Source organism: Salvelinus alpinus, chromosome 6, assembly GCF_045679555.1.
Source record: "Salvelinus alpinus chromosome 6, SLU_Salpinus.1, whole genome shotgun sequence".
Lineage (NCBI taxonomy): Eukaryota > Metazoa > Chordata > Actinopteri > Salmoniformes > Salmonidae > Salvelinus > Salvelinus alpinus.
In genome coordinates, this window is record NC_092091.1 from 13,781,079 (window position 1) to 13,801,657 (window position 20,579).

Genomic DNA, 20,579 nt, shown 5'->3' on the forward strand with positions numbered 1-20,579 from the left:
GAAGACCTGCCCGCTCCAAGACCTCTCCATCAAGGTTGACAACTCCACGGTGTCCCCCTCACAGAGTGCAAAAACCTTGGCGTTACTCTGTACAACACCCTGTCGTTCTCTGCAAACATCAAAGCAGTGACTCCCTCCTGCCGGTTGATGCTCTACAACGTCCATAGAGTATGAACCTACCTCACACAGGAAGCGGCGCCAGACCTAATCCAGGAACTTGTCATCTCCATTCTGCTGTGCCATCAAACCCTTGCAACTTATCCAGAACGCTACAGCCCGCCTGGTGTTCAGTCTTCCCAAGTTCTCCAATGTGTCCCTGCTCCTTCACGCACTCCACTGGCTCCCAGTCAAAGCTGGCATCCACTACAAGACCATGGTACTTGCCTACGGAGCAGCAAGAGGAACTGCTCCTCCCTACCTCCAGGCTCAAACCCTACAACCCAACCCGAGTACTTCTTTCTGCCACCTCTGGTCTCTTGGCCCTCTGACCCCTATGGGGGCAGTCAAAGCTCTTCTCTGTCCTGGCACACCAATGGTAGAACCAGCTTCCCCCTGAAGCTAGGACAGCAGAGTCTCTTCCCATCTTCTGAAAACATCTGAAATCCTAACTCTTCAAAGAGTATCTAAAATAACCCCCCCCGCGTAGAAGGCCAGCATCCCAGAGTTGCCTCTTCTCTGTTGATGTTGAGACTGGTGTTTTGCGAGTACTATTTAATGAAGCTGCCAGTTGAGGATTTGTGAGGCGTATGTTTCTCAAACTAGACACTCAAATGTACTTGTCCTCTAGCTCAGTTGTGCACTGGGGCCTCCCACTCCTCTTTCTATTCTGGTTAGAGCCAGTTTGCGCTGTTCTGTGAAGGGAGTAGTATACAGCGTTGTACGAGATCTTCAGCTTCTTGGCAATTTCTCGCATGGAATAGCCTTCATTTCTCAGAACAAGAATAGACTGACGAGTTTCAGAAGAAAGTTCTTTGTTTCTGGCCATTTTGAGACTGTAATCGAACCCACAAATGCTGATTCTCCAGATACTCAACTAGTCTACAGAAGGCCAGTTTTATTGCTTCTTTAATCAGAACAACAGTTTTCAGCTGTGCTAACATAATTGCAAAAGAGTTTTCTAATGATCAATTAGACTTTTAAAATGATAAACTTGGAATAGCTAACACAACGTGCCATTGGAACACAGGAGTGATGGTTTCTGATAATGGGCCTCTGTACGCCTATGTAGATATTCCATAAAAAATCTGCCGTTTCGAGCTACAACAGTCATTTACAACATTAACAATGTCTATACTGTATTTCTGATCAATTTGATGTTATTTTAATGGACAAAAATGTTTCAAAACAAGGACATTTTGAAGTGACCCCGACGTTTTGAACGGTTTTGTATATATTCTTATTCCATTAATTTACTTAGATATGTGTTTATTAGGTAGTTGCTGTGGAATTGTTAGATTACATGTGAGATATTGTTGCACTGTTGGAACAAAAAGCACAAGCATTTCACTACACTCGCAATAACATCTGCTAACCATGTGTATGTGACCAATAACGTTTTATTTTATTTTATTTAAATAGGGAAGTTGGGTTGGAACTCATAAGATGTTGCCCTTCTCCGTCACTAATGTGTGCTGAGCATTCTGGCTCAAAATGGCTATTCCTGATGTCATTGCTACACATTGGTGGAGGTGGAGTAATGATTGCACACAATGTACAGGGCTTTGGATGGATCTTGCAAGTAGCATACGGATTTGATGATTTATTTTCCCATTCCATCCCCGTTGCCAATGTAGGGCATCTAGGCACAAGCGGCGCATGCTCTCTCTCTCTCTCTCTCTCTCTCTCCCCCTCTCCCTCTCCCTCTCCCTCTCCCTCTCCCTCCCTCTCTCTCTCTCGCTCTCTCTCACTCTCTCTCACTCGCTCTCACTCGCTCGCTCTTCCTCCCTCTCTCTCTAATCGCTCTCCCTCTCTCTCCCTCTCTCTCTCTCTCTCTCTCTCTCTCTCCCTCTTTCTCTCTCTTTCTCTCTTTCCCTCTCCCTTCCACTTTGGTGTGTATCTTTAGTAATCCTGAGAAAAAAACAGGCAGATGGCACTTGGAGAGATTACAAACAGTCACTGCACATCTGAAGACCACACACACACTCTCACACCTGCATCTCCCCCTACCTCTCTACCTCTCTCTCTATCTCCAATCTCTGCCTTTGTCCTCATCTCTCCACATCTGCAGAGCTTGCTCACTCGGAAGCTGCACCGCTGTCTCTCGCTCTCTCCATCCTCTCCTATTCTCTCTCTCTCTCTCCATCCTCTCCTATTCTCTCTCTCTCTTCACATACTCTCATCTGCAGAGGGCGCATTCTCATCATCTGCATCTTTTCTTTTGGTAACACTTTATTTGGATAGTTCGTCTGTAGATGCTCTAACCCTAACCCTAACCATTATTCTCAACCTAACGCTAACCCTAACCGTAACCTTAGACAAGCAGTTGCTTATTAACAGATAGTTTGTTGATAGTATGACCATCTGTAGACCATCTATCCAGACTATCCAAATAAAGTGGGACCCTACCTTTCTCTCTCCCCATCTAATTTCTATCTCTCTACCTCTGCTAACCCTAGATGACCCCCTCTATATCCTCCTTTTCTCCTCTCTCTACGTTACTTTAGTTTATTTAGTAAATACTTTCTTAACTCTATTTCTTCAACTGCATTGTTGATTAAGGGCTTGTAAGTAAGCATTTCAAGGTAAGGTCTACACCTGCTGTATTTGGCGCATATGAAAATAACATTTGATTTGATTTTATAGTCATGCCTGCATTGCTCATACAAACATCTCTCTGGCTTCCTCTCTCTCTCTCTTTCCCCCTCTCTCTCCTATGATAGCTATGCTAACATAGGAACAATGGGATAAGAGCTATGCTCTAGTGTTGTTGTCAGCTAACCACTGTAACAAACATACTGGCTCCACCCACTGGGGACTGGACTGGCCCTGGTAGGACTGTGTGTGTGTGTGTGTGTGTGTGTGTGTGTGTGTGTGTGTGTGTGTGTGTGTGTGTGTGTGTGTGTGTGTGTGTGTGTGTGTGTGTGTGTGTGTGTGTGTGTGTGTGTGTGTGTGTGTGTGTGTGTGTGTGTGTGTCTGTGTCTGTGTGTCTGTGTGTCCATAGCAGCACGTGTGTGTTTTAATTCTCCATTTAACATGCCTGTGTGTACATTACAGTTTAGGCAGTAAATTTGCTCTCCCCCAGACAGCGAGACCAAACTGCTGCAATTATTCCTTTATTCACTCTGTCTATCCCATTTAAAGGCTTCTTTTCTTTTCATCTCTCTATCCTAGCCGTCCCTCTTCCTTTATCTCCCTTGGAGCACTGTGCTGCTGTGTGTCTACATATTTAGAATTGTGTGTGTGTGTGTGTGTGTGTGTATGCGTCTACATGTTTATAATTGTGTGTGTGTACACGTTTATAATTGTGTGTGTATGCGTCTACATGTTTAGAATTGTGTGTGTGTGTGTACACGTTTATAATTGTGTGTGTGAGTGAGTGAGTGTGTGAGCTGTTGGGCCCACATCAAGCCATCCCTCGGTATGAAGTCATTGGCACCGTTAATGACATCATAAATCAGGCCCTGTTCCCTGAAGACTGGGGGAGTGGGGGGAAGAAATGGGGTATTCCCTGGGTATTCTGAGACAATTAAACCAGAATAACTGTTAAATGAATCTGAGGATAGGGATGGAGGATGGGGGAAATAAATTAACTTTGTTAACTGAAGGTCTAATTCTGATATGCTGAAGACTAAAGAAGAGAGACAGGTGAAAAACGGCAATTAACACCCGTGTGACCAGACGCCAGAACCAATGTCACACGACGCATGACCAGACGTCAGATGGTCAAGCTGGCACAGATTGACCTCTGACCCCTGACGTCGTCACTTCCATGCCGCCCTGCCAACCGGCCAGCGCTGCTTCCCTCAGAACAGCAGGGGAGCTGACACACTGTCCGTCTGTCTCTCTCTCTCTCACAAACACACATGCATGCCCACACATGCCACTCTAAACAGGAAGTAACATCCTTACAGGTAGTGGACTGGCTCAGACTGCCAGTCCTGTTTATGACCCAGTAATATGGAGCTCAGATGGAGACAGACCACTGTTATCTATCGCACATGACCCCGAAACACACACACGAATGCATGCATTCATGCAGACACATACACACACATTATTCCGCTATGACTGTTAACACCACTGACCCCGATACACCACAACAAAAGTCTTTCCCATTGGTTGAATCATCCTCCAGCATATTCTCTTCCACTGTTGTCGTGGAAACAGCAGAGAACGGAAGAGAGAGCGAGAGAGCGAGAGAGAGAGAGAGAGACGAGACACAGAGAGAGACAGAGAGAGACACAGAGAGAGAGACAGAGACAAAGAGAGAGAGAGAGAGAGAGAGAGGGAGAGAGAGATGCAGAAAGACTGAGAAGAGAATCTCTGATGGGTCTTTTTTAAGAGGGATAGGTGGTAGCCTCATCAAAAAGCTGAAATGGAAAATTCCAGGCTTACTTGTGTGTGTGTGTGTGTGTGTGTGTGTGTGTGTGTGTGTGTGTGTGTGTGTGTGTGTGTGTGTGTGTGTGTGTGTGTGTGTGTGTGTGATTATGTGTGTGTGTGTGTGTGTGATTATGTGTGTGTGATTATGTGTGTGTGTGATTATGTGTGAATGACTCATGGAAAGTTTAATCTTACTATGCTTATGGAGATTTGCAGGGGTAGGAAACATCTTTACACACACATATGCACACTCACACACATACACACTGTCTCTCTCCCAATCCTGAGTGAGGGAGATTATTGCGTGTGTGTGTGAGCATCTGTGTGCTTACTGCCACTGTCTCTCTGCAGCGCTGCAGTCCTAGATAGATACTGAGAAGGTATTAAGTCTCTTCAGAGGCAGATTAATACCCACGTCAGGCCTCCTTTCTAACTCTGAGGGTGCTTACCAGCCAAAACGAAAAAGCTATTAAGCATGGTAAATAAGACTGGCTGATTTGAGAAACAGGTATTAATAGTTGAATTTAAGCTTAAGCCTCAATTTCAAAGGGCTTGGAGAGTGAAAGAGAGAGGGGTGGGGGACTCTTTGGAGAGGTCTGCAATGCAAAACTCATAGACGTTCACAATGACTATTTTCCTATTCCTTCCTTCCATCTACAGAGTGAACAATATGTCATATAATAAATGAATGCATTATTAACAATGTATGAGTGGAGCATTTAATGAGTGAGTGAAAGAATGATGAACACTATTACAGATGATGCTCACTAGTGATACCTGCTGTCCAAACAGAAGCATCGCACACTGCATCATGCCTACTTGTTCAATGCAGGCCACATTGTAATATACACACAGGAACTGACTTTGGATCAGCTGTGAAACACCATCTGCTTGTAAACACTGATTCCAGGATGGTGGTTCGCACACTCGCACACACACACACACACACACACACACACACACACACACACACACACACACACACACACACACACACACACACACACACACACACACACACACACACACACACACAGCAAGTGCCTACCTGTGAGCAGGGAGACTCGATGGAAGGTGCCCTCCAGCTTGCCCAGCAGGATGTGGACAAAGCCGTCTTTGGACAGTTGCCCCGCCTCTTTGGAACTCTGGTCGTACACCACGACTTCCTGTTTCCTGCCCATCTCAACCTGTAGAAACACCAGTGAGCAAGAAGATGTCAATGGAGGTTTGGGTTAGTATCATTTATTGCAAAAGGAATATGAAGTTGTCATAACCCATGAGTAAAACAAGTTGCACTGATAAAAACAGCAATGCTGTTTGCATTAAAGCACACATTTATCTTCATTTTAAATCATGTGATATAGAGGGGGTTGGGTGGGTGGTGCATGGGGTTACTGAAACAACATTTGGGAACATAGCAAAGTATTACACCATCTGGACAGAGTAAAAATAAAATCTAAAGGTATTTTCACATTGATATGCAGGAATCGATGCCGTAACAGTAAATAACGGCTAAATAATGATGACATATTATCTGTTAAATACAAAACATTCCATCCGAATGCATGTGTGTAAATGGACAGTACAAGCACCTTCAATGCATCAGCATGCTGTAGATGCTTTGTCACAATGTGTTTGTAAAAGAGGAAGAGAGGCTGTGTTTGTCTATGCTGTGTGTGTGACACGCCAGCCAGGCTCCTTCCCCATGTTGTCAGGCAGGTTTTGGTCACATGACCAGCGCCTAGCCTATCGCATTGCAGCTCTGAACCACCACTGAAAGGGGGTTCTTTAAGCCTTTTCTTCATGTTGGTTTCATGCGCTCCCTCCGACCTTCAGATAGCATAAAGACTACACTATAGCTGCTGGGCAAAACAACACTTCCTCCAAGAACACACTGCTCAGTGGCCCCCTTGTCTTTCTCTGTGAGCTTTACCGTGCAGTGGGTCATGGGAGACACACAGGTCTAGTGTGGATGGTACACACAGTTCAAGCCATGCAGTGGATGGGTGTGTGTATCAGAGAGTCTATTACTCTGCAATAGTGTGTGTGTGTGTGTGTGTGTGTGTGTGTGTGCGTGCCTCAGTGTGTGTGTGTGTATGTGTGTGTGTGTCAGTGTGTGTGTGTCAATGTGTGTGTGTCAGTGTGTGTTTGTGCTTCACGTTACACAGCAGCCGTACCAGAGTGTCTTGGCCGACAGACACACAGGTGACTGATGCATGTTTTTCCTGACCCATCGGCATAGAACACCCCATGATGAAAAAGTGAAAACATGTTTTTGAGTCAGCAAATGCCAGTGATGCAAAGTGGATGAGTACAGAATGGATGGATGAGTACAGAATAAATTAGTACAAAATGGAGGAGTACAGAATGGATGAGTACAGAATGGAGGAGTACAGAATGGATGGAGGAGTACAGAATGGAGGAGTACAGAATGGTGGAGGAGTACAGAATGGAGGAGTACAGAATGGTGGAGTACAGAATGGATGGAGGAGTACAGAATGGATGGAGGAGTACAGAATGGAGGAGTACAGAATGGAGGAGTACAGAATGGTGGAGTACAGAATAGATGGATGAGTACAGAATGGAGGAGTACAGAATGGTGGAGTACAGAATGGATTGATGAGTACAAAATGGATGATGAGTACAGAATGGATGAGTACAGAATGGATGAGTACAGAATAGATGAGTACATCTACAACACCTGTAAAAGACTGTTGTTCCCCGTCTTTACTTTTGTGTGGTCAGTGACCATCTGAGAGGGTAGATAGCATCTCAACCTGACCACCTAGTCTGCGTTTAAACACAACCTCCAGTACAGCAGTCTACTGATACCATCTGAGTCCACTGATACCATCTGAGTCCACTGATACCATCTGAGTCCACTGACACCATCTGAGTCCACTGAACCATCTGAGTCCACTGATACCATCTGAGTCCACTGATACCATCTGAGTCCACTGATACCATCTGAGTCCACTGATACCATCTGAGTCCACTGATACCATCTGAGTCCACTGATACCATCTGAGTCCACTGAACCATCTGAGTCCACTGATACCATCTGAGTCCACTGATACCATCTGAGTCCACTGATACCATCTGAGTCCACTGAACCATCTGAGTCCACTGATACCCATCTGAGTCCACTGATACCATCTGAGTCCACTGATACCATCTGAGTCCACTGATACCATCTGAGTTCACTTCCTTTGGCAATGTTAACATATGTGTCCCATGATAATAAAGCCCTTGAATTGAATTGAATTGAATTGAATTGAATTGAATTGAATTGAGAGAGAGAGAGAGAGAGAGAGAGAGAGAGAGAGAGAGAGAGAGAGAGAGAGAGAGAGAGAGAGAGAGAGAGAGAGAGAATGATTACTGCATTGTTAGAGGTCAATAACCTCTGGAGTTGACATACTGCACCATATGAAAAGACTCAGTCCCTCCCCTTCACCAGCCAGCCAGCAGGCAGCAGCACTACACTACTATACTGCTGTTTTTACCATTAACAATGCAGGTGTTGCATAGGTACAACTGAGAAAGAGAGAGAGGAGAGAGAGAGAGAGGCGGGGAGAGAAAGAGAGAGAGAGGCAGGGAGAGAGAGAGAGAGAGATAGAGAGAGATTGCCCTTTATGGTTGTGATGTCTGGGGTCCACTCACCAACCAAGAATTCTCAAAATGGACAAACACCAAATTGAGACTGCATGCAGAATTCTGCAAAAATGTCATCCGTGTACAACGTTAAACTCCAAATAATGCATGCAGAGCAGAATTAGGCCGATACCTGCTAATTATCAAAATCCAGAAAAGAGACGTTAAATTCTACTACCACCTAAAACGAAGCGATTCCCAAACCTTCCATAACAAACCCATCACCTACAGAGAAATTAACCTGGAGAAGAGCCCCCTAAGCAAGTTGGTCCTGGGGCTCTGTTCACAAACACAAACAGACCCCACAGAGCCCCAGGAAAGCAGCACAATTAGACCCAACCAAGTCATGAGAAAACAAAAAGAGAATTACTTGACACATTGGAAAGAATTTACAAAACAACTGAGCAAACTAGAATGCTATTTGGCCCTAAACAGAAAGTACACAGTGGCAGAATACCTGACCACTGTGACTGACCTAAAATGAAGGAACTCTTTGACTATGTACAGACTCAGTAAGTATAGCCTTGCTATTGAGAAAGGCCGCCGAAAGCACACCTGGTTCTCAAGAGAAGACAAGCTATGTGCACACTGCCCACAAAATGAGGTGGAAACTGAGCTGCACTTCCTGACCTCCTGCCAAATGTATGACCATATTAGAGATACATATTTCCCTCATATTACACAAACCCACAAAGAATTCGAAAACAAATCAAATTTTGATAAACTCCCATATCTACTGGGTGAAATACCAGAGTGTGCATCACCACAGCAACCAGTGGAGAACAAACACCAATGCAAATACAACCCATTGTGCATTTGTATAGTTATAACACATAATATGACATTCCAAATGTCTCTATTCCTTTAAAACTTCTGTGAGTGAAATGTTTACTGTAAATTTTTTATTGTATATTTCACTTTCGTTTATTATCTATTTCACTTGCTTTGGCAATGTAAACATATGTTTCCTATGCCAATAAAGCCCTTTGAATTGAATTGAGGAGAGTGAGTGTGAGAGTGAGAGTGAGAGAGGGAGAGACAGAGAGATTGAGAGACAAACCAACCTGCACATGTCCTTCATGCCATTGTTATTGTTAATTGTATGGTTATTTTTACCCTTGATTATTATTGTTACTGATTGTCCCGTTGACAATCTTGATTATTATTATTTTAATTACGTTAATATTGTAAATGTCTCACTTAATCTCCAAAGTACGCTTTGGCAATATGTACGTTGTTACGTAATGCCAATAAAGCAAATTGGATTGAATTGAGAGAGAGAGAGAGAGAGAGAGAGAGAGAGATAGTGACAGAGACAGAGACAGAGAGAGAGAGAGAGACATAAATAGAGAGATAGTGACAGAGACAGAGACAGAGACAGTGACAGAGAAACAGAGACAGAGAGAGAGAGAGAGAGAGAGAGAGAGAGAGAGAGAGAGAGAGAGAGAGAAAAGGGCAACCAGTGAAGAACAAACACCATTGTAAATACAACCCATATTTATGCTTATTTATTTTCCCTTGTGTACTTTAACCATTTGTACATTGTTACAACACTGTATATATATAATATGACATTTGTAATGTCTTTATTGTTTTGAAACTTCTGTATGTGTAATGTTTACTGTTAATTTTTATTGTTTATTTCACTTTTGTATATTATCTACCTCACTTGCTTTGGCAATGTTAACACATGTTTCCCATGCCAATAAAGCCCCTTGAATTGAATTGAATTGAATTGAGAGAGAGAGAGAAACAGAAATAGAGAGATAGTGACAGAGACAGACAGTGACAGAGAGACAGAGACAGAGAGACAGAGACAGAGAGAGATACAGAAAGAGAGATAGTGAAAGAGACAGAGAGACAGAGAGAGAGAGAGAGAGAGAGGGAGAGAGAGACAGAAATAGAGACATAGTGACAGAGACAGAGACAGTGACAGAGAGACAGAGAGAGAGAGACAGAAATAGAGAGATAGTGACAGAGGCAGAGACAGTGACAGAGAGACAGAGACAGAGAGACAGAGATAGTGAAAGAGACAGTGACAGAGAGACAGAGAGAGAGAGACAGAGAGACAGAGAGACAGAGAGACAGACAGAAATAGAGAGATAGTGACAGAGAGAGAGAGAGAGACAGACATATATAAATAGAGAGATAGTGACAGAGAGAGAGAGACAGACAGACAGACAGACAGACAGACAGACAGACAGACAGACAGACAGACAGACAGACAGACAGACAGACAGACAGACAGAAATAGAGAGAGAGAGAGAGAGAGAGACAGACAGAGAAATAGAGAGATAGTGACAGAGAGAGAGAGAGAGAGAGAGAGAGACAGACAGACAGAAATATAGAGATAGTGACAGAGAGAGAGAAAGAGAGACGAAGCATCTATGATCATTTGGAAATTTTGTAAGTGTAATGTTTACTGTTCAATTTATATTGTTAATTTCACTTTTGTTTATTATCTATTTCACTTGCTTTGGCATTGTAAACATATGTTTCCCATGCCAATAAAGCCCCTTAAATTGAAATTGAGAGAGAGCATCACAGCAGGATGTAAGTAGATGTCTTTTCTCTTACCTCCTCCACAGAAAGAGAAGAAGGGAGGGAGGGAGTGGGAGAGCGTTTTCCCCTCCGTTACTGGCCTGTGAGCCAGCTCTGCCTCTCAGCGGGTGTTTTATCTGTGTACAATAACGAGAGGTCTGGCTTCAAATAGGACATTATGAGCAACAAACATGACACAGGCAGTAGGGAAAATGGCCTGCAGTGAGAGCATAAAATGTTCTAGGTAGAAACCTAATGATTTCAACTGCTGCTGCAGAGAAGACAGACACAGCATATATACCCGTGTTAAAAAATAAACACATGAACACTGACAGTGTTAAATTAACACTGACCGTGTTGAGTCTGTGGACCCATGTATACATGGGAACAGTGTTAAATTAACATACTGCTTAGTGTAAAGCCTTCAAATATTTCCCAGAGTGCCTTGCCTTGAGTAAATTGTAGAGTTACCACACATTACTGTATTTGCTAGTGACAGAGACATTTTCGGTTATATTTTCTTCACCAAGTGAGATCCTAAGTGAATATGGTATCATTAAAAAATAATCAACAAAATAAGCGTTATTTTGAGGGCCTACTTTTACCCTGATACAGGAGCCTGAAACACATACACATCACTTTGAACCAAAACCACTACCATCATTATCATATTTCCCAGCAAACTATATTGCAGGTTTCTTTTTTTAATTGTTTGTGCATGATTGATTTATTAATTTTAATCACCTTATGCTACTCAAATAAAAATTATAAAATGTTCTAAACTAATCCAATATGTTTCTTGGATTTATTGCCCCTGTTACTGAAATGGTTGTTCCACTTTAGATACTTCAGGTACTCTTGTAGCTTAGTCTACCCAACCGTGGCAGTCATTTTGAATACAGGATGCAGGTGATGAAAACAATTCTAAACATTGATATCCCCACACTGGCTTGATTCCAATAGAAATTACACATCACCTTCCAAGCCAGCATAATGTGACTTGCAGGCCTGATGAGTTTCAGGCCATTGTAGTCAACTCTCAGAAAAAAAGGTTTAGATGTGTTCCTAAAGGGCTACAAACACTTGTCACTGTAGTGGTACCCTGTAGTGGTACCCTGTAGTGGTACCCTGTAGTGGTACCCTGTAGTGGTACCCTGTAGTGATGGGGAAATGAAGCTTCCTGAAGCGTTGACGTTTTCCAGCCAATTCGAAAATAGGTTAAATTCTCGAGGCTTTGATTAACACAGTGTACACTAGTGGCACCTGCTGGTCAAAATAATATAGAACAGCCAAATGATTATAGATGACGTCCCACACTCCATAGCACATGCATAGCGTAGCCGTTTTGACTTCTACCAAACCAATACCAAACCAATCAGGTGGTTGTTCGACAAAACGAAGCTTCGTACGTCATTGATCACGTGCTTCTGATAAAGTGATACAGGGATCGGTAAACTGCATAGCAATTTTTAAGCATTCCTCGGAGCTTTGCTATCAAATGCAACATCACAAGTACCCTGTAAGGTCATCCTTCATACCATTAGTTATAAGGCTTGCAAGTAGGGTTGCAAAACTCCCAGATTATTCCAAAATCCTGGTTGAATTTCCTGCTTCCATTCCAGTAAATGCACAACCAGAATTTCTGGAAATCCTGGGAATTTTGCCAAAGTTAACAGAATTGTGCCACCCTACTCACAAGTCACATTTTGATGGCTTGTAAAGTGATGTGTTTGAATCCAGACACCATAAGATGTTTCATTCAAATGCAACATGCACTCAGAATGAGTGTCCGGGTTGGGACTACCCAAATAGTCTGAACTGGAACAAACATTACAGTAACGGGTGCAACATTTTTTGATTAATTTAGATTGGATTAATTTAGATTGGATTAATTTAGAAAATGTATGTTATTTATCTTTGTGTAACATAAGGTTAATCAATCAATCAAAGTAAATGCACAAACAATTTTTTGTTAAATCTACCAGCAATCCAGCATGCTGGGAAATACGATAATGATGGGTGTGATAATTCTCTGGCAACTACTCTGTTGGAAATTCTTGTATTCAGCATGCCAATTGCTCGCTCCCTCAAAACGTGAGACAACAGTGGCATGGTGTTGTGTGACAAAACATTTCAGAGGCCTTTTATTGTCCTCAGCACAAGTTGCACCTGTGTAATGATCATGCTGATTAATCAGCTTCTTGATATGCCACACCCGTCTGGTGGATGAATTGCCTTGGCAAAGGAGAAATGCTCACTAACAGGGATGTAAACAAGTTTGCTCACAACATTTGAGAGAAATAAGCTTGTTGTGCATATGGAACATTTTTGATATATTTTATTTCAGCTCATGTAACATGGGACCAACACTTTACATGTTGCCTTTATATTTTTGTTCAGTATAGTTACAGGTACATACAGTGCATTCTTGGGTATGATGCTACAAGCTTGGTACACATGTATTTGGGGAGTTTCTCCCATTCTTCTATGCAGATCCTCTTAACCTCTGGAACCTTCGCAGCAGTCTGAGGTCCTAAGCGCTCTGGAGCAGATTTTCATCAAGGATCTCTCTGTACTTTTCTACGTTCATCTTTCCCTCGATCCCGACTAGTCTCCCAGTCCCTGCTGCTGAAAAATATCCCCACAGCATGATGCTGCCACCACCATGCTTCACTGCAGGGATGGGCCAGGTTTCCTCCAGACATGACACTTGGCATTCAGGCCAAGTTCAATCTTGATTTCATCAGACCAGAGAATCTTGTTTCTCATGGTCAGAGAGTCTTTAGGTGCCTTTTGGCAAACTCCAAGTGGGCTGTCATCGTCCTTTTACTGAGGAGTGGCTTCAGTCTGGTCACTCTACCATAAAGGCCTGATTGGTGGAGTGCTGCAGAGATGGCTGTCCTTCTGGAAGGTTCTCCCATCTCCACAGAGGAACGCTGGAGCATTGTCAGAGTGACCATCGGATTCTTGGTCACCTCACTGACCAAGGCCTCTGGAAAGACCTGAAAATAGACGTGCAGCGACGCTCCCGATCCAACCTGACAGAGCTTGAGGGAATCTGCAGAGAAGAATGGGAGAAACTCCCCAAATACAGGTGTGCTTTTAACCTGTTTTTGCTTTGTCATTATGTGGCATTGTGTGTAGATTGATGAGGGAAAAAAGATTTAATCAATTTTAGAATAAGGCTGTAACGTAACAAAATGTGAAAAAAGTCAAGGGGTTTGAATCTTTTCTGAATGCACCGTACACTGGAATTACTTACCAAGACGACATTGAATGTTCCTGAGTGGACGAGTTACAGTTATGACTTAAATCAACTTGAAAATCAATGGCACGACTTGAAAATGGCTGTATAGCAATGATCAACAACCAATTTGGTAGAGCTTGAAGAATTAAACAAATAATAATGTTCAAATAGTGTACAATCCAGGTGTGGAAAGCTCTTAGAGATTTACCCAGAAAGACTCACAACTTTAATCACTGCCTAAGGTGATTCTAACATGTATTGATTGACAGGGGTGTGAATACTTATGTAAATAAGATATTTCTGTATTTAGTTTCAAAGAATTAACAAAAATGTCTAAAAACATATTTTCACTTTGCCATAAAAACCATCTTTAATCCATTTTGAATTCAGGCTGTAACAAAATGTGGCAAAAGTCCAGGAGTGTGAATACGTTCTGAAGGCGCTGTAGATGCAGGTGGGTGCTGGTTCTAACCATCAAAGCTTTAGTCTACCAGCAGGGTTTGAGACTGTACAAACAACACCATCAGTAAAGATAACACTCAATGGTGATATGATGTCATTGACTGGCACTGGCAGCTGGCACTGCGTGTGTGTGTGTGTGTGTGTGTGTGTGTGTGTGTGTGTGTGTGTGTGTGTGTGTGTGTGTGTGTGTGTGTGTGTGTGTGTGTGTGTGTGTGTGTGTGTGTGTGTGTGTGTGTGTGTGTGTGTGTGTGTGTGTGTGTCTGTCTGTCTGTCTTCAGACGTGTTGGGGCAAAGGTCCCCTCTATCATTTGCTGTGAAAGGGTGTGGTAGCACTTTATAATACCTCCACATAATAAAGCATTTATAATGGATTAGTAAATAGTTTATTCATCATTTATTAATCATTACTCCCACATTTGTACATTTTTGTAACCTAGTAATTTACAAATTCCCTTACATACCTGAAATTAATTTGTTGCTGCAAACATCCCGTTAGTTTGTGACAAATTTGATGCAAACTAGATAGTGTGCCACAAAATATTGCCAGATTTTGCAAACGTTTGCCACTAGTGGTGAATCTGCAGCAAACCTTTGGCAACAACAATATTTATTGCAACTAATGGCAAACATGCATAGTTAGCAATGTCATGTTTTATGGGATAGAGTGAAATACATTTTGTTGATACCAGTTTAATCTGTCAGCGCCACTGACTGACTGGCTAGCGCTTAGCTAGCTAACGTTAACTATCATATTTTTGCACAATTTCTGTGATAGATAGTTAGCTAACTAATGATTTCACTAAACACTTACACTACCGTTCAAAAGTTTGGGGTCACTTCGAAATGTCCTTGTTTTTGAAAGAACATTTAAAAAATTGTCCATTAAAATAACATTAAATTGATCAGAAATACAGTGTAGACATTGTTAATGTTGTAAATGACTATTGTAGCTGGAAATGGCAGATTTTTTATGGAATATCTACATATGTTTACAGAGGCCCATTATCAGCAACCATCACTTCTGTGTTCAAATGGCACTTTGTGTTAGCTAATCTAAGTTTATCATTTTAAAAGGCTAATTGATCATTAGAAAACCCTTTTGCAATTATGTTAGCACAGCTGAAAACTGTTGTTCTGATTAAAGAAGCAATAAAACTGGCTTTTTAGACTGGCTTTAGACTAGTTGAGTATCTGGAGCATCAGCATTTGTGGATTGATTACAGGCTCAAAATGGCTAGAAACAAAGTACTTTCTTCTGAAACTCGTCAGTCTATTCTTGTTCTGAGAAATGAAGGCTATTCAATGCGAGAAATTGCCAAGAAACTGAAGATCTCGTACAACGCTGTGTACTACTCCCTTCACAGAACAGCACAAACGGGCTCTAACCAGAATAGAAAGAGGAGTGGGAGGCCCCGGTGCACAACTGAGCAAGAGGACAAGTACATTAGAGTGTCTAGTTTGAGAAACAGACGCCTCACAAGTCCTCAACTGGCAGCTTCATTAAATAATTTTAGCAAAAAAAGAAACGTCCCTTTTTCAGGACCCTGTCTTTCAAAGATAATTCATAAAAATCCAAATAACTTCACAGATCTTCATTGTAAAGGTTTTAAACACTGTTTCCCTATGCTTGTTCAATGAACCATAACCAATTAATGAACTTGAACATGTGGAACGGTCATTTAGACACTAACAGCTTACAGACGGTAGGCAATTAAGGTCACAGTTATGAAAACTTAGGACAATAAAGAGGCCTTTCTACTGACTCTGAAAAACACAGAAGAAAGATGCCCTGCTCATCTGCATGAACGTCCCTTAGGCATGCTGCAAGGAGGCATGAGGACTGCAGATGTGGCCAGGGCAATAAATTGTAATGTCCATACTGTGAGACGCCTAAGACAGCGCTACAGAGAGACAGGACGGACAGCTGATCGTCCCCGCAGCGGCAGACCATATGTAACAACACCTGCACAGGATCGGTACATCTGAACATCACACCTGCAGGACAGGCACAGGATGGCAACAACAACTGCTCGAGTTACACCAGGAACGCACAATCCCTCCATCAGCGCTCAGACTGTTCGCAATAGGCTGAGAGAGGCTGGACTGAGGGCTTGTGGTGTCTGGTGAGGCAGGTCCTCACCAGACATCACCGACAACAACGTCGCCTATGGGCACAAACCCACCGTCGCTGGACCAGACAGGACTGGAAAAAAGTGCTATTCACTGACGAGTCGCGGTTTTGTCTCACCAGATACTGTTACTTTTAATTTTGACCCGCCTTTGTTCAGGGACACATTATTCCATTTCTGTTAGTCACATGTCTCTGGAACTTGTTCAGTTTATGTCTCAGTTGTTGAATCTTGTTATGTTCATACAAATATTTACACATGTTAAGTTTGCTGAAAATAAACGCAATTGACAGTGAGAGGACGTTTCTTTTTTTGCTTAGTTTAGTACCTGCAAAACACCAGTCTCAACGTCAACAGTGAAGAGGCGACTCCGGGATGCGGCATTCTAGGCTGAGTTGCAGAAAAAGACAGATCTCAGACTGGCCAATAAAAAGAAAAGATTAAGATGGTAAAAAGAACACAGACACTGGACAGAGGAAGATTGGAAAAAAGTGCTATGGACAGATAAATCAAAGTTTCAGGTGTTCGGATCACAAAGAAGAATATTCGTGAGACGCAGAAAAAATGAAAAGATGCTGGAGGAGTGCTTGACGCCATCTGTCAAGCATGGTGGAGGCAATGTGATGGTCTGGGGGTGCTTTGGTGGTGGTAAAGTGGGAGATTTGTAGAGGGTAAAAGGGATCTTGAAGAAGGAAGGCTATCACTCCATTTTGCAACTCCATGCCATACCCTGTGGACAGCGCTTAATTGGAGCCAATTTCCTCCTACAACAGGACAATGACCCAAAGCACAGCTCCAAACTATACAATAACTATTTAGGGAAGAAGTAGTCAGCTGTTTTTCCATCTATAATGGAGTGGCCAGCACAGTCACCGGATCTCAACCCTATTGAGCTGTTGTGGGAGCAGCTTGACCGTATGGTACACAAGAAGTGCCCATCAAGCCAATCCAACTTGTGGGAGGTGCTTCAGGAAGCATGGGATGAAATCTCTTCAGATTACCTCAACAAATTGACAACTAGAATGCCAAAGGTCTGCAAGGCTGTAATTGCTGCAAATGGAGGATTCTTTGACGAAAGCAAAGTTTGAAGGACACAATTATTATTTCAATGACAAATCATTATTTATAACCTTGTCAACGTCTTGACTATATTTCCTATTAATTTTGCAACTCATTTCATGTATGTTTTCATGGAAACAAATACATTTCTAAGTGACACCAAACTTTTGAACAGTACTGAATATTTTTAGGTGATTATGTTATTGTTGTTTAAAACCAATATACCAATATACAGTGGGGAGAACAAGTATTTGATACACTGCCGATTTTGCAGGTTTTCCTACTTACAAAGCATGTAGAGGTCTGTAATTTTTATCATAGGTACACTTCAACTATGAGAGACGGAATCTAAAACAAAAATCCAGAAAATCACATTGTATGATTTTTAAGTAATTAATTTGCATTTTATTGCATGACATAAGTATTTGATACATCAGAAAAGCAGAACTTAATATTTGGTACAGAAACCTTTGTTTGCAATTACAGAGATCATACGTTTCCTGTAGTTCTTGACTAGGTTTGCACACACTGCAGCAGGGATTTTGGCCCACTCCTCCCTACAGATCTTCTCCAGATCCTTCAGGTTTCGGGGCTGTCGCTGGGCAATACGGACTTTCAGCTCCCTCCAAAGATTTTCTATTGGGTTCAGGTCTGGAGACTGGCTAGGCCACTCCAGGACCTTGAGATGCTTCTTACGGAGCCACTCCTTAGTTGCCATGGCTGTGTGCTTCGTGTCATTGTCATGCTGGAAGACCCAGCCACGACCCATCTTCAATGCTCTTACTGAGGGAAGGAGGTTGTTGGCCAAGATCTCGCGATACATGGCCCCATCCATCCTCCCCTCAATACGGTGCAGTCGTCCTGTCCCCTTTGCAGAAAAGCATCCCCAAAGAATGATGTTTCCACCTCCATGCTTCACGGTTGGGATGGTGTTCTTGGGGTTGTACTCATACTTCTTCCTCCTCCAAACACGGCGAGTGGAGTTAGACCAAAAAGCTCTATTTTTGTCTCATCAGACCACATGACCTTCTCCCATTCCTCCTCTGGATCATCCAGATGGTCATTGGCAAACTTCAGACGGGCCTGGACATGCACTGGCTTAAGCAGGGGGACCTTGCGTGCGCTGCAGGATTTTAATCCATGACGGCGTAGTGTGTTACTAATGGTTTTCTTTGAGACTGTGGTCCCAGCTCTCTTCAGGTCATTGACCAGGTCCTGCCGTGTAGTTCTGGGCTGATCCCTCACCTTCCTCATGATCATTGATGCCCCACGAGGTGAAATCTTGCATGGAGCCCCAGACCGAGGGTGATTGACCGTCATCTTGAACTTCTTCCATTTTCTAATAATTGCGCCAACAGTTGTTTCCTTCTCACCAAGCTGCTTGCCTATTGTCCTGTAGCCCATCCCAGCCTTGTGCAGGTCTACAATTTTATCCCTGATGTCCTTACACAGCTCTCTGGTCTTGGCCATTGTGGAGAGGTTGGAATCTGTTTGATTGAGTGTGTGGACAGGTGTCTTTTATACAGGTAACGAGTTCAAACAGGTGCAGTTAATACAGGTAATGAGTGGAGAACAGGAGGGCTTCTTAAAGAAAAACTAACAGGTCTGTGAGAGCCGGAATTCTTACTGGTTGGTAGGTGATCAAATACTTATGTCATGCAATAAAATGCAAATTAATTATTTAAAAATCATACAATGTGATTTTCTGGATTTTTGTTTTAGATTCCGTCTCTCATAGTTGAAGTGTACCTATGATAAAAATGACAGACCTCTACATGCTTTGTAAGTAGGAAAACCTGCAAAATCGGCAGTGTATCAAATACTTGTTCTCCCCACTGTATGTAGTATGTTAGCTAGCACGTGGTGTTGGAAGAGGCTGTATTGGGAGAAGGATAATCACTCATTATACTTTTTTTGAGTGATAAATGAGTGTATCGTCTTCAAGATTGTTAAGGTAAGTAAATGCATGTATTATTCTCACAAATGTAGCCCATACATTCATTATTTGTAACAATTAGATATTTCATTGCTTTAAACTAGTAGGTAGCTGATCTTGATCATATGTTGTTCGTTCTCTCTTTCTAGAAGCCATCAGTTACAATGCAGAAATACAGATTGAGGCCTTCAATCAAACTGAGGACAGAGTAATGTGTGCACCAGACAGGTCAAGGCTTCTTCCATGCATGGCTTAAAGATGCAAGTTACACTCTAAAAAATGCTGGGTCGTTTGGATGACCCAATTGCTGGTTTGCAGGCATTGGGTCAATAGTTGGGTTGTTTTCTGTAAATACAGAAAGTTGTTGATGCTGGGTTATTAAGGTTGGGCTATGGGTATTTGACCCAGCCAGTGGGTTAATTATACCGCCATCAGCGCATTAAGTCCACCAGAATACTTGCAAGTATTCCAGTTCTAGTGCGACTGAGTGACTGACGAGTTGAAACCGGTGAACGTTATTTCCACAGATTTTGGTTGACTGAAAACCATGAAAACGGTAAGTAACAATTATTATGAATTATGAGTTTAATGGTCATTTAGGTTAAATAGGTTGTCTTACCACAATTTTTTTTTTCACCTTTATTTAACCAGGTAAGCTAGTTGAGAACAAGTTCTCATTTACAATTGCGACCTGGCCAAGATAAAGCAAAGCAGTGCGACACAAACAACAACACAGAGTTACACATAGAATATAGAACAAGCGTACAGTCCATAACACAATAGAAAAAAAAGAAAGTCTATATACAGTGTGTGCAAATGGCATGAGTAATTACAATTTAGCAAATGAACACTGGAGTGATAGATGAGCAGATGGTGATATGCAAGTAGAAATACTGGTGTGCAAAAGAGCAGAAAAGTAAATAAAAACAATATGGGGATGAGGTAGGTAGATTGGGTGGGCTATTTACAGATGAGCTATGTACAGCTGCAGCGATCGGTTAGCTGCTCAGATAAC

At 42.4% G+C, this 20,579-nt stretch overlaps 1 protein-coding gene across 3 annotated transcripts in view; it reads right to left on the reverse strand.

The window, feature by feature from the left end:
• Positions 1-20,579, reverse strand: part of LOC139578189 (dual specificity protein phosphatase 8-like) — a 106,323-nt gene that overhangs the window by 55,682 nt on the left and 30,062 nt on the right. For all 3 annotated transcript variants that reach the window (XM_071405484.1, XM_071405485.1, XM_071405486.1), the window contains exon 3: positions 5,588-5,726. In XM_071405484.1, coding sequence (XP_071261585.1) covers positions 5,588-5,726 — 139 coding nt within the window. The remainder of the gene's footprint in view (positions 1-5,587; positions 5,727-20,579) is intronic.